This window comes from Salmo salar, chromosome ssa10 (assembly GCF_905237065.1).
Source record: "Salmo salar chromosome ssa10, Ssal_v3.1, whole genome shotgun sequence".
NCBI classification, from domain to species: domain Eukaryota; kingdom Metazoa; phylum Chordata; class Actinopteri; order Salmoniformes; family Salmonidae; genus Salmo; species Salmo salar.
The window spans coordinates 73,452,086-73,467,811 of NC_059451.1; the positions used below are offsets into that span (position 1 = coordinate 73,452,086).

Here is a 15,726-nt window from a genome sequence, read left to right on the forward strand (position 1 = left end):
CAGCGAGTTGCAGTAATCCAGACGGGAGATGACAAGTGCCTGGATTAGGACCTGCGCCGCTTCCTGTGTGAGGCAGGGTCGTACTCTGCGAATGTTGTAGAGCATGAACCTACAGGATCGGGTCACCGCCTTGATGTTCGTAGAGAACGACAGGGTGTTGTCCAGGGTCACGCCAAGGTTCTTAGCACTCTGGGAGGAGGACACAATGGAGTTGTCAACCGTGATGGCGAGATCATGGAACGGGCAGTCCTTCCCCGGGAGGAAGAGAAATTATTGATAAAATGTATTGGTGCTCATCAGCTATTGGACATAAACATTACACAACAAGTTTGAAATTGTAAATTCAACAATGAGTGGTTTGGAAGGAATCAGTGGTTAACTGCAATCATTGCAAAGCAATCACTAGCTTGCTATTCAGTGGAGTGGGTGTGTGGTCCCAAGTCTGGGTTTAAGGATCTCTTTTCCAAGCTTAAAAGAATAAACATTCAACATTGGCCGTGCAGTCAATCCAGCATGACTTCTGCCGCGCTCAAAACAACGAACTGGGAAATCTCAGATTTCAGTAAATTCAAGACGTCTGGGAACTCTGAAAACAACAAGCTCTGACTAGGAAAATACGTTTTGAACGGTCATACAAATCGGTATTGCAAGTTGGGAACTCTGGCCTCATTCCAGAGCTTCAACTTGAAGATCACTGACGTCGTCATGATTCGACCTTGTTTCTTCTCCTCTCCCCCCCAGAGTTCCCAGTTGTCGTGAAAGCACCATAATCCTAATCTAAATGACCTATTGCCTCTTATCCGCTCGTCATCCTTGTGCCATAGTTTGTACATCTCAATTGTCAGTAGAAACTACATTTGTTTAAGCAAGTCATGCATATTTTTTTAAAGGCCGTAAATGAGGCTGAATGAACTGTTGTTTTGCTGCCAGACAAGGCTCCGCTGATAGCCAGGTGTAGCAGTGGTGAGGTGTTGGGACAGCTTTATGTAGGTCCTAACAGTTTGTGGGCACCGTTTGTCACCGTTATAGTGCAATTAATGTGTTGTTTAGTGTTGTGGCATTGCTGGCATGCATCTAAAAAAAATGTTTTTTGTTTGCCTCACCAATATTTACATGCCAAAAATCACATTACACATTTAGTAATGACAGAATGCATTTTCAACTTCACGCAATGTAACACTTTTGTATGACAAAGTGTGCATTGAAAAGCACACCAAAGATGGCATTAACAGTAAGTAATACAATAAAGACGGCACTTCTAAAACACAAGCATGTCACTTCACCCACAAGCATTCCACTACACCCACAATAACATCTGCTAAATCTGCTCTGAGACTAGTCAAGGATCATATCACCTCCGCCTTACCGGTCACCCTAGACCCACTTCAATTTGCTTACTGCCCCAATAGGTCCACAGATTATGCAATCGCCATCACACAGCCCACTGCCCTATCCCATCTGGACAAGAAGAATACCTGCAGTTGAAGTCAGAAGTTTACATACACTTAGGTTGGAGTCATTAAAACTGATTTTTCAACCACTCCACAAATTTCTTGTTAACAAACTATAGTTTTGGCAAGTCGGTTAGGAAATCTACACTGAAATCTGAAGCTGGTTAGCTTTAGAAAACCCTGTGTAGATCTAGCTTGCTTCTCGGGTGCTCTGTAGGGCTGTCTCAATTTTTTTTTTTTTAATCTGTCCTCTCCTTCCCTTCATCTGCAATGATTAGAGACTTGACAGGGGGAAAACCATACAACGGAAGCTTATAATTAGGCTGGCTTTCACCTAGTCAGTTCTCTAAGATCAGAGCAATGAAGGAGAGGAGGCGAGGATGGATTTAAGGTAATTGAGACAGCCTATGAGTACAATGACACCAACATAACAACCTTTACACCAAATAGTCCAGGCAATGTTGACTGGCACACTTTTAGACCAGCACAAACACCACAACCACAGTCCTTTATCTGGTGGCTCCATCCATGTGATACCACTGTAGTCAAACTGTAAACAGGGAAATGGAATGACAAAGGAACAGCCATAGGCACAATCAGTGATAGGTGTAAACTGAAGTTTAGAAAGTATGGAGGCTCTCTTCTGTGTGGAGTCACTCTTCTGTCATTAGACTCACAGCTGTACCCGAAGAGAAAAAAGTTTAAGGGTGATTACGCATATATATCTTTTTTTCTTTAAGTGTTTTATTATCCTGGTATTTAGTCACATATATTAGTCGGGTACATGTTAATGAACTGATATTTACTCAATTCTTTGGGGTTCATTAAAATAAGTACTATTATACCATATTAAAAAGGGGGAAACCTACTCAGTTGTCCAACTGAATGTATTCAACTGAAATGTGTCTTCCACATTTAACCCAACCCCTCTGAATCAGAGAGGTGCGGTGGTCTGCCCTCATCGACATCCACGTCTTCGGCGCCCAGGGGGAACAGTGGGTTAACTGCCTTACTCAGGGGCAGAACGACAGATTTTTACCTTGTAAGCTCTGGGATTCGATCCAGCAACCTTCTGGTTACTGGCCCAACGCTCTAACCACTAACATGGAGTTACCAACGGTGTTTCAATTCTTTTTAAAAAAGCACAAGAAAGTATCCATTGTAATCACATAATGTCCTCATAAATACCAGGTAAATACAAACTTGAAACAGGACAGTCAAATAAAATGCAAGAATTTGAGCACAATGGAATAAGAGGTGGCTATGGAACTATTCCTGTTGCCATGAGACCAGACTCATTGGGATAGCAGTAGAAATCTGTATCCATAACAGAGTTAATGTGTGTCCATCCATACAAGAGGATGGTACAGAGGAGGAAACTGCAAAGGGGTGGGGGTAATGATTTAGATAATACCGTGGTATAGGAGGGATAGATTAGCCTTCAGGGTGTAAAAATGCTAAACAGGCAAATGGACCCAAAGATTCCTGCCCTTTAGATCCTCTTCTTTTGAAGTGAAAATGTCTGAAATTAATTCAAGCCTAATGGATTCAGGTTACTGTCAGGTAAAAGATACAATCTGGGATTTGTTCAGGCCATATGAATGACCAAAAATGCCTGCAAATATCTCAGATTTCATCTTTAACCCAATGCAGGTGAAATGGAGACTGAAATTGAAACCAGGTTAGCTACTGCACAATATACAAGCTGTCTGATTTTAAATCCTTTATTGTTTATGACTTGAGAGTTAAGGGAATTCTTTTAAGAAACACAGAAAACAAGAACTGATCAATATTAATAATAATCGAATAAAAACACATCAATTGTATCTTTTTTTTATGAATCATCATATAAAACCAGGACATTGTGGAAATGAAAGAACGGGAATAACTAGAGTCTGATGAACGAATCCGAAAAATGTACAGAGAAAACAATATAATCAAAACGTCTATGTTGGATCTAAAAAAAAAAAAAAAAAAAGTATAGTCAATACAATTCATGCAGACGTCAGATAATATAACTATTCTGGAACAGTCTACAAAGATCATAAATATATTACAGTCTTTGACACCACAATCCATCCATAGCCATGCAAATGCATCGTTATTCACATGCATTTAAAGAGGATATCTATCGCCGATGTTTTCCAGCTGTTCATATTAATATTCATTCAAATCAAAAACGACCTTATTATACAATTCATAATTCATGGGGGGAGCTTGACAATGCTAGCTATGACCTAGGAGCAATATGCAGATTGCCATGTCATGTCTTACGTTCAGTGCAACCGTAGAAATTGTTTTTAAATTAGATTTTTCTTTTCCCCATCTTATCAGTGTGGCCACAGCCTTTGAAGTCTACGCATCATTTTGGTCCTCTTGTGATAAATGGATGGCATTTGATTGGTCTGCTGCAAAACATTTACTTATTACAACTTCAAGGAACACATTTTTACAAAAAGTATTTACACTAGGTAGGATAACCAGCTCAGAAAAAAAAGAAAACTGGCAGAAATGTGTTTTTTGGTTGCTATCATCTGTCAAAAAACTAAAATTGCCCCTTGATAACTTATAGAAGCCAAATAACTGCTCTCCTATGCAGTGACATGACAGATTCATAGTATTATAACGCTTTGTTCTCAAACACTCAATCTTCAGGTAAGTGCCAAAATAAAGGAAACACCAACATAAAGTGTCTTAATAGGGCGTTGGGCCACTACGAGCCACCAGAACAGCTTCAATGTGCCTGGGCATAGATTCTACAAGTGTATGGAACTGTAATAAAATTAATAATGGACCGAATTGAACGGATGTGATACCATTCCTACACGAGAAATTCCGTCATTTGGTGTTTGGTTGATGGTGGAAAACGCTGTCTCAGGTGCCACTCCAGAATCTCCCATAAGTGTTCAATTGGGTTGAGATCTGGTGGCTGAGACAGAGACCCTTTAAACACCCTATGCTCCTTTGAGACCCCTCTTTCAAAGTCACTGAGATCTCTTCTTCTAGCCATGATAGCCAAAATAATTGGCATTATTAAGCAATTGGGCAGTTTAATACATGATCCTAAGCATGTTTGGATGTTCATTGCTTAATTAACTCAGGAACCACACCTGTGTGGAAGCACCTGCTCTCAATATAATTTGTATCCCTCATTTACTCAAGGGTTTCCTTTATTTCGGCAGTTACCTGTACATGTCTGTCAACATCTGTACTTTATTTCTTCAATGGAGAAAACCTTGAGTTTCCACATATTTACCTCGGCAAACAATAATACAGCTTTGACCCTGAAAGTGCCTTTTAAAGGGGGAAAAACTAAATCATATTAAGTTGAGCTGTGTATCATAAGGGTTATAACAACATTAGTAGCACATACAGTATGAAAATATGCCTGGTTCCAGATCTGTTGTGCCGTCTAGCCAACTCCTATGATCGTGTTTGTCAAGAGAGCACAAACATCTCTGGGATCAGGCTAGAACTTATCTACCTTAATCTCAAAAAATACATCTGGCAGCATCATCAACTTGCTAACCCCCTATTTTCTATGTCACGTTATAACATTAGTCAATTAGTAATAAATGCATTACATTGACGTCACAACTCACAGTGCATTAATGAAAGGACAGACATCACAATCAGAGCAAATTGAGTTATAGAACACCACATACTGTAGGAGTACTACTGCACGTTTAGATACCCTTTAGCAAAAAATGATAAACTAAAATTGCATTGAACTATTTTGGGATTTGAATATCACAAGATTACAGAATAAGAGTCTCTCCAGTTTTTTTATACATGCTTTCTATTTTTTTGTTAAGTCTGCTACTTATTTGAAAAACTGCATTTAGTAAAAACGTGGCTAATAAATCATAATGCATTCACAACTAGTCAACTTGTCAACAAAGTGAAATTCATTTGGTATACCTTTTTCAAAAAATACAAATCAATCTTATAGTCACACGACGGGTCTTTCCCTGGTTAAGAAGCCCAATGAAATAAAAAAACAAACAAAAACATCTCTTCCAGAGCACTGCAGAATCAAGGAAATGGCTAGGCGATAAGACTACACAAGGGTGTTCGATAATACTACTACGCACTTCAGTGTCTCTGGATGGTCAGGTGAAAATTCTCAGTCGGAAAAACATCTCAGCCAAGTTAGCTACTACTGTATTGTACATCACTAGCAATGGGTCTCAGGTTCAGTCTTCTGTGCCCATATTCATAAAGCGTCTCACAGTAGCAGTGCTGATCTAGGATCAGTTTTGCCTTTAAATAATAATTATTAATAAGAGGGGGAACCGGATCCTAGATCAGCACTCCTACTCTAAAACTCTGAATAAGGCCCTGATCTAGGAAGGACAGGTTCAGAGTCCATGTAGTTCCGGCTGACACAGCAGTAGTCTGTGCACTCCACGTACAAGTTGACCTTCAGCACCCAACCTAGGATCAGATTACCCCTACCTAATCCTACCCATAACCATTAGGTGGGCTAATCTGACCCTAGATCAGTGGTTAGGGTCAATTTTGTACCTTCTCCAGTCGGGGCAGGGTTGTGGTGGTGGCATGGTGATTTGCTGCCCTCTACGGGTGTGGGCAAGGCAGTGCAGGCGTGGCTCAGGAGGTTTTGGAACGGAGGAGAAAGAGGAGGGACAGGGAAAGGAGGAGGAGATTTGGGCGGGGACGGGGCTACTCATCGCAGCCCAACAGCTCCATTCGCAAGGTGATGCGCTCGTGCCACGCCCACGGCAGGATGCGGACCAATCGGGCATAGAAGGGAGGCTCGAACACATTCTTTTTGTGGACGTTGTTGTCGCTGTTACCCGGGAAGATCTGGAAGTTTGGGAGCCAAATCACAAGCACAGAACTGATGGGAGCTAGTTAGGGCAAGAGACACTGAACATCTATCAGGCAATATAAAGGTCATCATTAAATCTATGACATCTTGACTTTGCGTTTCAACCGCTGACTCAATAACACCTATATTTAATATCAACAAAGTAATTCAATTCGATCCATTATTCGTAGGCAGGCACACATTCATGCTTGGCTCCCTTTAAATGGATGTTCCACTCAAAATACATACGGTAGGGGAATCAACGCCACTTAAGGTTAGTGTAAAAACCATGTTAGGTTGTATTTTGGGTGGAACACCCCTTTGAGAACACACTACTTTGGAGGGACAGATTTGGCCACCTACCTTGTCTGTGCTGGTGACGTCGTCCTTGACTACGCTCCAGGACTGGCCGTCGTCGCTGTAGGCCACCTTGAAGGCAGAAACAAACTGGACTGCCCCAAAGTCCTTGGCCCCCTGGGTAATGATGCCTGTGATCCTCTTGGGAGACTCCAGGTCCACCTGTTACAGAAGAAGGAATTGTCAGAACAAGCAGGGTTCAGTGCTGGACTCTGATCTAGTGGCAACGCTGCCGACTCCAGACTACAAATCCTCCTGGCGAAGGGGGTTTGAGCCCTCTGTGTCTCTGCCACTTTCTCATCTGTGCCCTTAATTGTCTGTATCCCCCACTACATCTCCCCACCACACTGTTCTACCATGAAAAATAAGAATATTGTGTCATCGGAACATCTTAGGCTTACCCAGATAAATTGAGTTCAAAACAAATTGTCAGTAATTTGTCGGCAAAGTAAACTTTCAGAGAGAATCTTCCAGAACTTTCACCAGCACCAACTCTAACCTACAGTTGAAGTCGGAAGTTTACATACACCTTAGCCAAATGGTAGCATTGCCTTTAAACTGTTTAACTTGGGTCAAACGTTTTGGGTAGCCTTCCACAATAAGTTGGGTGAATTTTGGCCCATTCCTCCTGACAGAGCTGGTGTAACTGAGTCAGGTTTGTAGGCCTCCTTGCTCACACGCAATTTTTCAGTTCTGCCCACAAATTTTCTATGGGATCGAGGTCAGGGCTTCGTGATGGCCACCCCAATACCTTGACTTTGTTGTCCTTAAGCCATTTTGCCACAACTTTGGATGTATGCTTGGTGTCATTGTCCATTTGGAAGACCCATTTGCGACCAAGCTTTAACTTCCTGACTGTCTTGAGATGATGCTTCAATATATCAACATAATTTTCATCCTCATGATGCCATCTATTTTGTGAAGTGCACCAGTCCCTCCTGCAGCAAAGCACCCACACAACATTAGGCTGCCACTCCCATGCTTCACGGTTGGGATGGTGTTCTTCGGCTTGCAAGCCTCCCCCTTTTTCCTCCAAATATAACAAAAGGTTCTATTTTTCTTTCATCAAACCAGAGGACATTTCTCCAAAAAAGTACGATCTTTGTCCCGATGTGCAGTTGCAAACTGTAGTCTGGCTTTTTTATGCCGGTTTTGGAGCAGTGGCTTCTTCCTTGCTGAGAGGCTTTTCAGGTTATGTCAATATAGGACTCGTTTTACTGTGGATATAGATACTTCTGTACCTGTTTCCTCCAGCATCTTCACAAGGTCCTTTGCTGTTGTTCTGGGATTGATTTGCACTTTTTGCACCAAAGTACGTTCATCTCTAGGAGACAGAACGCGTCTCCTTCCTGAATGGTATGACGGCTGCATGGTCCCATGGTGTTTATACTTGCATACTATTGTTTGTACAGATGAACGTGGTACCTTCAGGCATTTGGAAATTGCTCCAAAGGATGAACCAGACTTGTGGAGGTCTATAATTTTTTTCTGAGGTCTTGGCTGATTTCTTTTGATTTTCCCATGATGTCAAACAAAGAGGCACTGAGTTTGAAGGTAGGCCTTGAAATACATCCACAGGTACACCTCCAATTGCCTCAAATTATGCCAGTTAGCATATCAGAAGCTTCTACAATCATGACACAATTTTCTGGAATTTTCCAAGCTGTTTAAAGGCATAGTCAACTTAGTGTATGTAAACTTCTGACCCACTGGTGGAATTTTGATACAGGGAATTATAAGTGAAATAATCTGTCTGTAAACAATTGTTGGAAAAATTACTTGTGTCATGCACAAAGTAGATGTCCTAACCGACTTGCCAAAACTATAGTTCGTTAAAACAAGAAATTTGTGGAGTGTTTGACGAGTGTTCATGACTCCAAACTAAGTGTATGTAAACTTCCGACTTCAACTGCATCTCCCTCAGCTATAGACCACCAAGTGTCCAACCCCCACACCACATCACTTCCTACAGTTCCCTCTGAACCTCCTGCAGTTACCTGCAGCCACTCGGAGCGGTTGGTGGTGGCCGCCGTCCAGGCGTTGGTCTTGCCCTGCTTGTCCAGCCGGGCATAGTGGGACTGCCAGGTGAATGCCTCAATTCCCCAGGTGCGGTGGACACTGGAGGCCGAGATCTGGCGGTCGGAGAGCAGGCGCGACTTCATGCCCATGGGCTCGGAGCAACCTGCCGTGTTTGAATACACTGAAGTGAGACGACGAGCACCGGGAGGGAAAGAGAGAGAGAAGTATGATAGACAAGGGACAGACAGAGAAGCAAGGCCCAAGCCAGCCAGTCAGTGAGCAGCACAGTGAAAGCACATGGATGATGGCCATTGATGACCAGAGTTGTGGGGAGGTGGAGTGAGTAGTGACAGCCTGTAGTCATGCGGTACAGATCAGGGTTTCCGTTAGCCGGTAATAGCCGGCTTTTGGACGCAATTTCTTTTTGAAAAGCCAATTAATAAAATTGGCGCCAGCTAATTGTCCGGAAAAAGTATTCCATTGAGAAATAAGGATTTTTATCCTATTCATTGATGAAAATACCAGTCGATGTAAATACATTTGACCGGTCATGCTTATCGGTCTATAGGTAATTTGCATAATTTTGTGGAATTAAATTGGCGCGTGTATATTCGTTATGCATCTTAGCATACAGATAGAGCCTTTGCATGGAACATCTGTCAGACAGCACAAGAGCTGCTACAGCTCCTCAAAAAGCTCTTTCATTGCTGCTTGACGAAACATGTGCTTTTATAAGCCCAGTCATTGTACAACAATTCTAAATGCAATCTTGTGTTAAAAACAGTTGATGGCCACGGTTAAAAAGAGCTACTGTTTTTATTTCCCAACTGGTAATTGAAGCGCACTACCCATTTGCCATTCAAATGCATAGGCAACAGAAGGCAGGCTTCATCAGCGCGTCACACACCACTTTGCTATGAGCTGGAGGCAGTATGCATTTTGAAAACATATTTAAATTGTTCGAAACCTGAACGTTTTACTACATATGAGGCATGTCTTACCTTGCTTCAAAGTAGCAAGCCAAAAACTGACCATATCCGTGGAGGCAATTATTTTAGACTTCCTTCCATATGCCATTGAAACCAGTAGCCTATTTCTCTTACGTTCTATTGGTTTTAAATAAACGTTTTCATTGTCCAGTAGCCAAAGGCACAATCCTAGTCATATTAGCATCTTTAGATCTCCCCGCTTTCAACATTTCTAATAGATATTTTCATGTCACATGAAATGCTCGCATGTGCGATGCACTTTTGGCAAATGGTGTTTTCCTGCTAATTGTATTATGGAACGAACATTCACGTAGCCTACTTTTTGACACATTTTTATTTAACCTTTATTTAACTAGGCAAGTCAGTTAAGAATTTGTTCATCTACAATGACGGCCTACTGCCTTGTGCGCATTGCTGCTGCGCTTAATGTGAATAAATAATTTGGTTTGTCAACATTTTAAGATAAAAGCTCTGATCTGTTGCATCAGATTCATTCTTTAAAAATAAAATGTATGTAGCCAGTCCCACAACTGTCTGAAAGTCTGTTTTGAATAGAATATTTCTTTCTTGACAAGCTGACCAATAAAATAGGTAACATTTTCTACTATGAGGTATAGTAAATTGACATAGGCTTGTGATTTTGCTGTTCGTTACTCGTCTTCTTGACTGACGAAAAGTAAACGTGGACAGTTATTCATCTTCATAGTGTGCATCGGAATTTAGTAACGAAGCACTTTGTTGCTTCCTAGAATTTGCATGTTCCGTTAAGATGAATTATCGAAATGGGATTTCTGTCATTCTGAACACTGTGGGTAGATGCTCTAAATCAGGTTATACACCCAAAACATATGGATCCGGTAAATTTCTCAAATGTCCGGTCAATGAAAACCCTGGTTCAGCTATACAGCCATAGGGAATAGAGTTCAGCCAACTTATCTTCCATGATGGCACAAAATGCTCTGTGGAGATGACATAAAAATGTGTTTTCCAAGTATGCAAACAGAGTTTTTGGTGGTAAAATGTCAGCCGTTCAAATGATACATCTCAACTCAAACGGAGTTGGCCGAAGTACGTTGATCTACGGCTCTAACGATAACGGTGGAGAAAGAGCGAGAGCGATGGACGCCGCAGCATGCTTGTAGTTGGGCTGAGCGTCGTTGAGTAGTACTGTGTGTAGAACATGCGAGCCTACAGTAGTACTAGCATGCGTGTCAGGTGCCCAAGCGTGTCACTTGTGTGCCATGCAGTTTGTATTGCAGGATGCTTTGTGTAACATGCATGTGTGTGCAGTGCCATGCAAAGACCATAACCAAGCACAAACTGGCATAGCATGCTCTGACAGACAGTCACAGATGGACATTGCGGACCACTTTTAAACACACACACACACACACACACACACACACACACACACACACACACACACACACACACACACACACACACACACACACACACACACACACACACACACACACACACACACACACACACACTTCCCTTAATTAAATTAAACAAAGCCAGTGTGTTGGCGAGAACTCATGGCATCATTATAAAGCAAATAGAAAGTACAGAAAGTTGTTACACCAGAGAAAACAAAGGCACCACCAAAATATCCATCTAGTTATGCTGGCATGGAAACAATGCTGTGATGATGAATGTGACTTGCATATTATTCTTTTGTTACAATCCCAACAAATGTGATTCATTTACATGATAGGTCTCATTGCCAATATTTACACTGCAAAAAATGTCCATATGGTTTTGAAAAATACATTTTCTATCGTTAAGCGGCTGGCACCTCAAGTAACACTACTGAAACACTGTTTCAGTCAGACCTAAACCAAAAACCTTCTGGATGATGTAACCATCTGACACGCACTGAAAAGCAAACCCATTCAGTTTGTTGACGTTGTTATCAGTGTGTGTGCGTGCGTGCCTGTGTGTAAGTAGACATGCGTATGTGTGTGTGTGTTTACCATTGAGCTCACAGCCCACCAGTTCCATGCGCAGGGTGCAGGCCTTGCGACAGACCACGGGGATGATGCGGAAGTACTGGCCGATGATGGGAGGGTCAAACAGGTTGGTCTTGGTGCTGTCGTTGTCCACGTTCCCCACAAACACCTGGAGAAATAGAAGAAATTAAGAAAAGAATGAAAAATGTTACGAAAGAATGACTTGAGTGAGCGATGTACATAATGCATTACTTGAATTTCACCTGAGCTTTACAAAACAGGCCCCATGTGAATCAAACAGTAAACTTCACCACCCCCAACCAATCAATGCCTTTCATTCATTTCCATGGAAAGGGCACACTATTCCCTAAATAGAACACAAAGAAAAGCACACTACACAGTGAAGAGGGTGTAAATTCTACAACAGCCATCGTAATAGTATGTCTGTGTGTACATCTGAGAGGGTGTGTGTGTGTGTGTGTTCACTCACATTGTCCTTCTTCTGCCCATCCAGGCGGTACACGGTGTAGGTCCTCCCGTCCAGACTCGACGCCACTTTGAAGGCCTTGATGAACTCTGCTGACCCCATGCGGCTGGCGCCCTGTGTCACGATGCCCGTGAAACGCATCTTCCTCTGCATGTTTATCTGCACAAATGACAACACACATTGTTTCGAATTTATTGCCATATAATAGTGGACATTTAAAAAAAAGATTGGTCCTGTAGTCATGGACCTTTCACTGCACATGGAGGGGAATGACAAAAAAAAAAATGTGCTTACAAGGTCCACGCCAACAACATCGACCAATCAATCAAATATATTTATAAAGCCCTTCTTACATCAGCTGTTGTCAAAGTGCTATACAGAAACCCAGCCTAAAACCCCAAACAGCAAGCAATGCAGATGTAGAAGCACAGCCTTGCATCCATGCAATGGGCAGAGTCTCTGAGAATTAAACACATTTTAAATTGTGTCAGAATTAAAGCATCTCCTTGTTGCCCGTCTTTCATCTGCACTGATATGAAATAACCAGACAGGGGAATGGTATTGCCTTGTAGGTAGCCACAATATATTGCTTTCACCTATCCCTATGATGATGTTTTCAGATCAGTGCAGACGAGGGAGTGGAAGCCACTTTACTATGGAGATATCCTTTCTAGAGTAGATTAGGGTCGTGGTCATTAGGAATAGAATTATTTTGCCATACAAAAAAAAAAAAAAAAAAAAGAGCCTTTCTCATTAGACAAGTCCATGTAGTCTCTCCTGGTTTCAGTCAGTTTTCTTCCATTTGGTGCCTAAAGAACATGAGCCAGACAGTGGTGTTGGAGCCAGCCTGTCGTACTGTACTGACCTCTATCCAGGGGTTCCTATCATGGGAGGCAGAGGTCCAGGCGTTTACCAGGCCTTTATTGTGGAGACGGGCCAGCTCGGGCCCCCAGCGCTGCAGGCCCAGGATGCCGTAGTGCACCGACGAGGCCGAGATCTGAGACTCTGCAATGCCTCCGCCCTCCATGCCCAACAGAGAGATACAGCCTGAGGGACAGACAGACAGACATAGGTCACAAAAACACAAACAAGGCAGACACAGAACCTAGCGGTTGAGTGAGTGACGCAATGAAGAAGAAACCAGCAGATCAAATCTGTGGTGAAGTTAGTCTGGTTTATCATTTCACATTAGTACACATACATGTCCCACAAATCTATTCACTTTTTTGACAACTGCCAACAGTTTGACGCCAAAACATCATTAAAATATATATTTTGACATAGTAAAAAAACATAAAACTAAAATGTAAATGTTAAAATAAATGTTCATGCTGAAAACCTCATAATAAACACCAATGGTATTCACTAAATTGATGGTTTATATTTAGGATCATGGTTTTACAGCTTTGTCATTGTAGTTTTTATTTTAAAATCATCTTAATTCATTATTTCATATATTTGAAAGGCCACACACTGAGCGCCAGAGATTATTAGACACCTGTGATAATCTGAAGTACCCAAAAGGGCCACTAGATATCTTGTGATAGATTACATAAAATCCTTGAAAGTTACCAAAATGATGTTAGTTTACTGGTAAATTTAGAAGTTTCCAGTAATATACCGTCCCTTTGCATCCCTAGCTAGGACTGTCTGCGAGTGGTCTGAGGGGGAGGGGAAAACTGAAGACTAGCTGTTATTGGCAGAGAGGTTTGGAACGATCTTTCTTATTGGTCTATTAACTAATTTACAGCCTGGTGATGTCACCAGGCAGGCCAAAACTCTCTCCCACCAAAACAGGCTGAAATTTCAAACAGCTCTTACACTTTCACAGAATTATTTTAACCTCCTAGTAATATATATATATACACACACACAGGAAATCACATTTTTGACTGCACTGGGCCTTTAACTTGGTTACATTATGTTTTTCTTTATCACATTCTGCCTAATGTATTTTATTGCACTTAACAATATCATGGGGGACTAAGGCTAATGGAGAGCCAGGGTGTGTGTGTGTGTGTGTGTGTGTGTGGTACTCACGCAGTTGGCAGTGCTTGCCCACGTAGGGGGACGGACAGCGGCAGTTGAAGTCTCCATTTAGGTCCCTGCAGGAGCCACCGTTCTTGCACGGCTGGCCGGCACAGTCATTCACATCTGTTGAGAGAAATGATGAGCATTAAATCAGTCACTGGCATACAATCAACAGAACAGAACAATGATTAATAAGATGATATGGACAGGGGTGATCGGATCCTAAAATCAGCCCTCCTACTCCAGATGCTTTTTGAGCACAGGCCCCAAACTGAATCGGGAAATATGTACATACTTTAACTGACGTCTCATACGGTTTACAGATGAAGTCATTTTTTTGACTTCCTCCTAAAGTTTTTCCCCCCCCCTTCATCTACATTCAGCATTTGACTGTGTGCAAATGAGCTCTGATAAAACTATTAGTAACAGCAGCAACGCAATGGCTCAGAAGAGCTGTTGTGTGGCCCAATTATCTGAAACTCTATGAACTACCCCTAGATGGCGAACTTTTCAATGGTATATGCTGGACGTGCGTTGTGTTTTTTTAGAGAGAGGGTGCTTGGCAACTGGCAGCGCTTTCAGAGGACAGCATGCATCAGAACAAACTTTTTAATCTTTCGCCCACAAGATTTGAAGGCATGACTAAACTTCCTTTGAACACTGTCCTAGATTGACTGTTTACCATATTTTTGTAGAATATGACCCAAATCTCACTTGTTGTCAGTGAAAAGTGTGATTAGTGTGATTCTGTGCTCAGGGCCAGGCAGGCAGTCAGTCGCCCACTAGGGAGGCACCAATGATGAATATAAACCCGGCACCCTCTTCCTAAAGCCCACAGGGCATCCTGCTCTGAGATTATGTTACTTCTCAAGAGACACACTCACAAACACAATTACTCATGCTACAGAATACTAGTACACACACACACAGTCTCATAACTAGGGCCTAGAGTTTTTCCAAGCCAGGACGCATCAGGACAAACTCAATGCCCTGGTCGTAACACACACACACACACACACACACACACACACACACACACACACACACACACACACACACACACACACACGGAATGAGTCAAAAGCCAAAGCACCTTGGACTTAAGCTCAATCCAAGATTTGCACGACTACAGCTGCTGTTTCTAAAAAGCTGAAAGCTCCTTCAAGCCCTCTTACTGTCTCAAGGTATTTACGCGTGGTGTAGGCCTATTCCTATACTGTTACGGAGGAGCATATGGCTTAGCAGTATTTAAGGGCAACACCATATTCTCTCTTGACAGACTGCACACCTTAGCAAGAGGACATGGAGACACACACAGAGAGACTCATGGGCTCCCGAGTGGCGCAGCGGTCTAAGGCACTGCATCTCAGTGCTTGAGGCGTCACTAGACACCCTGGTTCGATTCCAGGCTGTATCACAACCAGCTGTGATTGGGAGTCCTGTAGGGAGGCGCACAATTGGCCCAGCGTCGTCCGGGTTTGGCCAGTGTAGGCCGTCATTGTAAATAAGAATTTGTTCTTAACTGACTTGCCTAGAGATATATAGCATACACAAACCAACAGACGTAGATCAGAAATTGACAGACACCCTATGTTTCTTTCTGCGT

The 15,726-nt window shown here is 42.3% G+C and overlaps 1 protein-coding gene across 2 annotated transcripts in view; it reads right to left on the reverse strand.

Moving 5' to 3' along the window:
* Window positions 1-3,159: 3,159 nt before the first annotated feature.
* mfge8b (milk fat globule EGF and factor V/VIII domain containing b) overlaps window positions 3,160-15,726 on the reverse strand; it is a 52,875-nt gene continuing 40,308 nt past the window's right edge. The window contains exons 4-10 of one of the 2 annotated variants that reach the window (XM_014124725.2): window positions 14,130-14,243; window positions 12,955-13,136; window positions 12,093-12,248; window positions 11,627-11,771; window positions 8,637-8,821; window positions 6,646-6,801; window positions 3,160-6,278 (exon numbers count right to left, since the gene is read on the reverse strand). In XM_014124725.2, coding sequence (XP_013980200.1) covers window positions 6,135-6,278; window positions 6,646-6,801; window positions 8,637-8,821; window positions 11,627-11,771; window positions 12,093-12,248; window positions 12,955-13,136; window positions 14,130-14,243 — 1,082 coding nt within the window. In that variant the 3' untranslated portion in view covers window positions 3,160-6,134. Of the gene's footprint in view, window positions 6,279-6,645; window positions 6,802-8,636; window positions 8,840-11,626; window positions 11,772-12,092; window positions 12,249-12,954; window positions 13,137-14,129; window positions 14,244-15,726 lie in introns of both variants that reach the window. The other variant, XM_014124724.2, reaches the window with a different exon arrangement.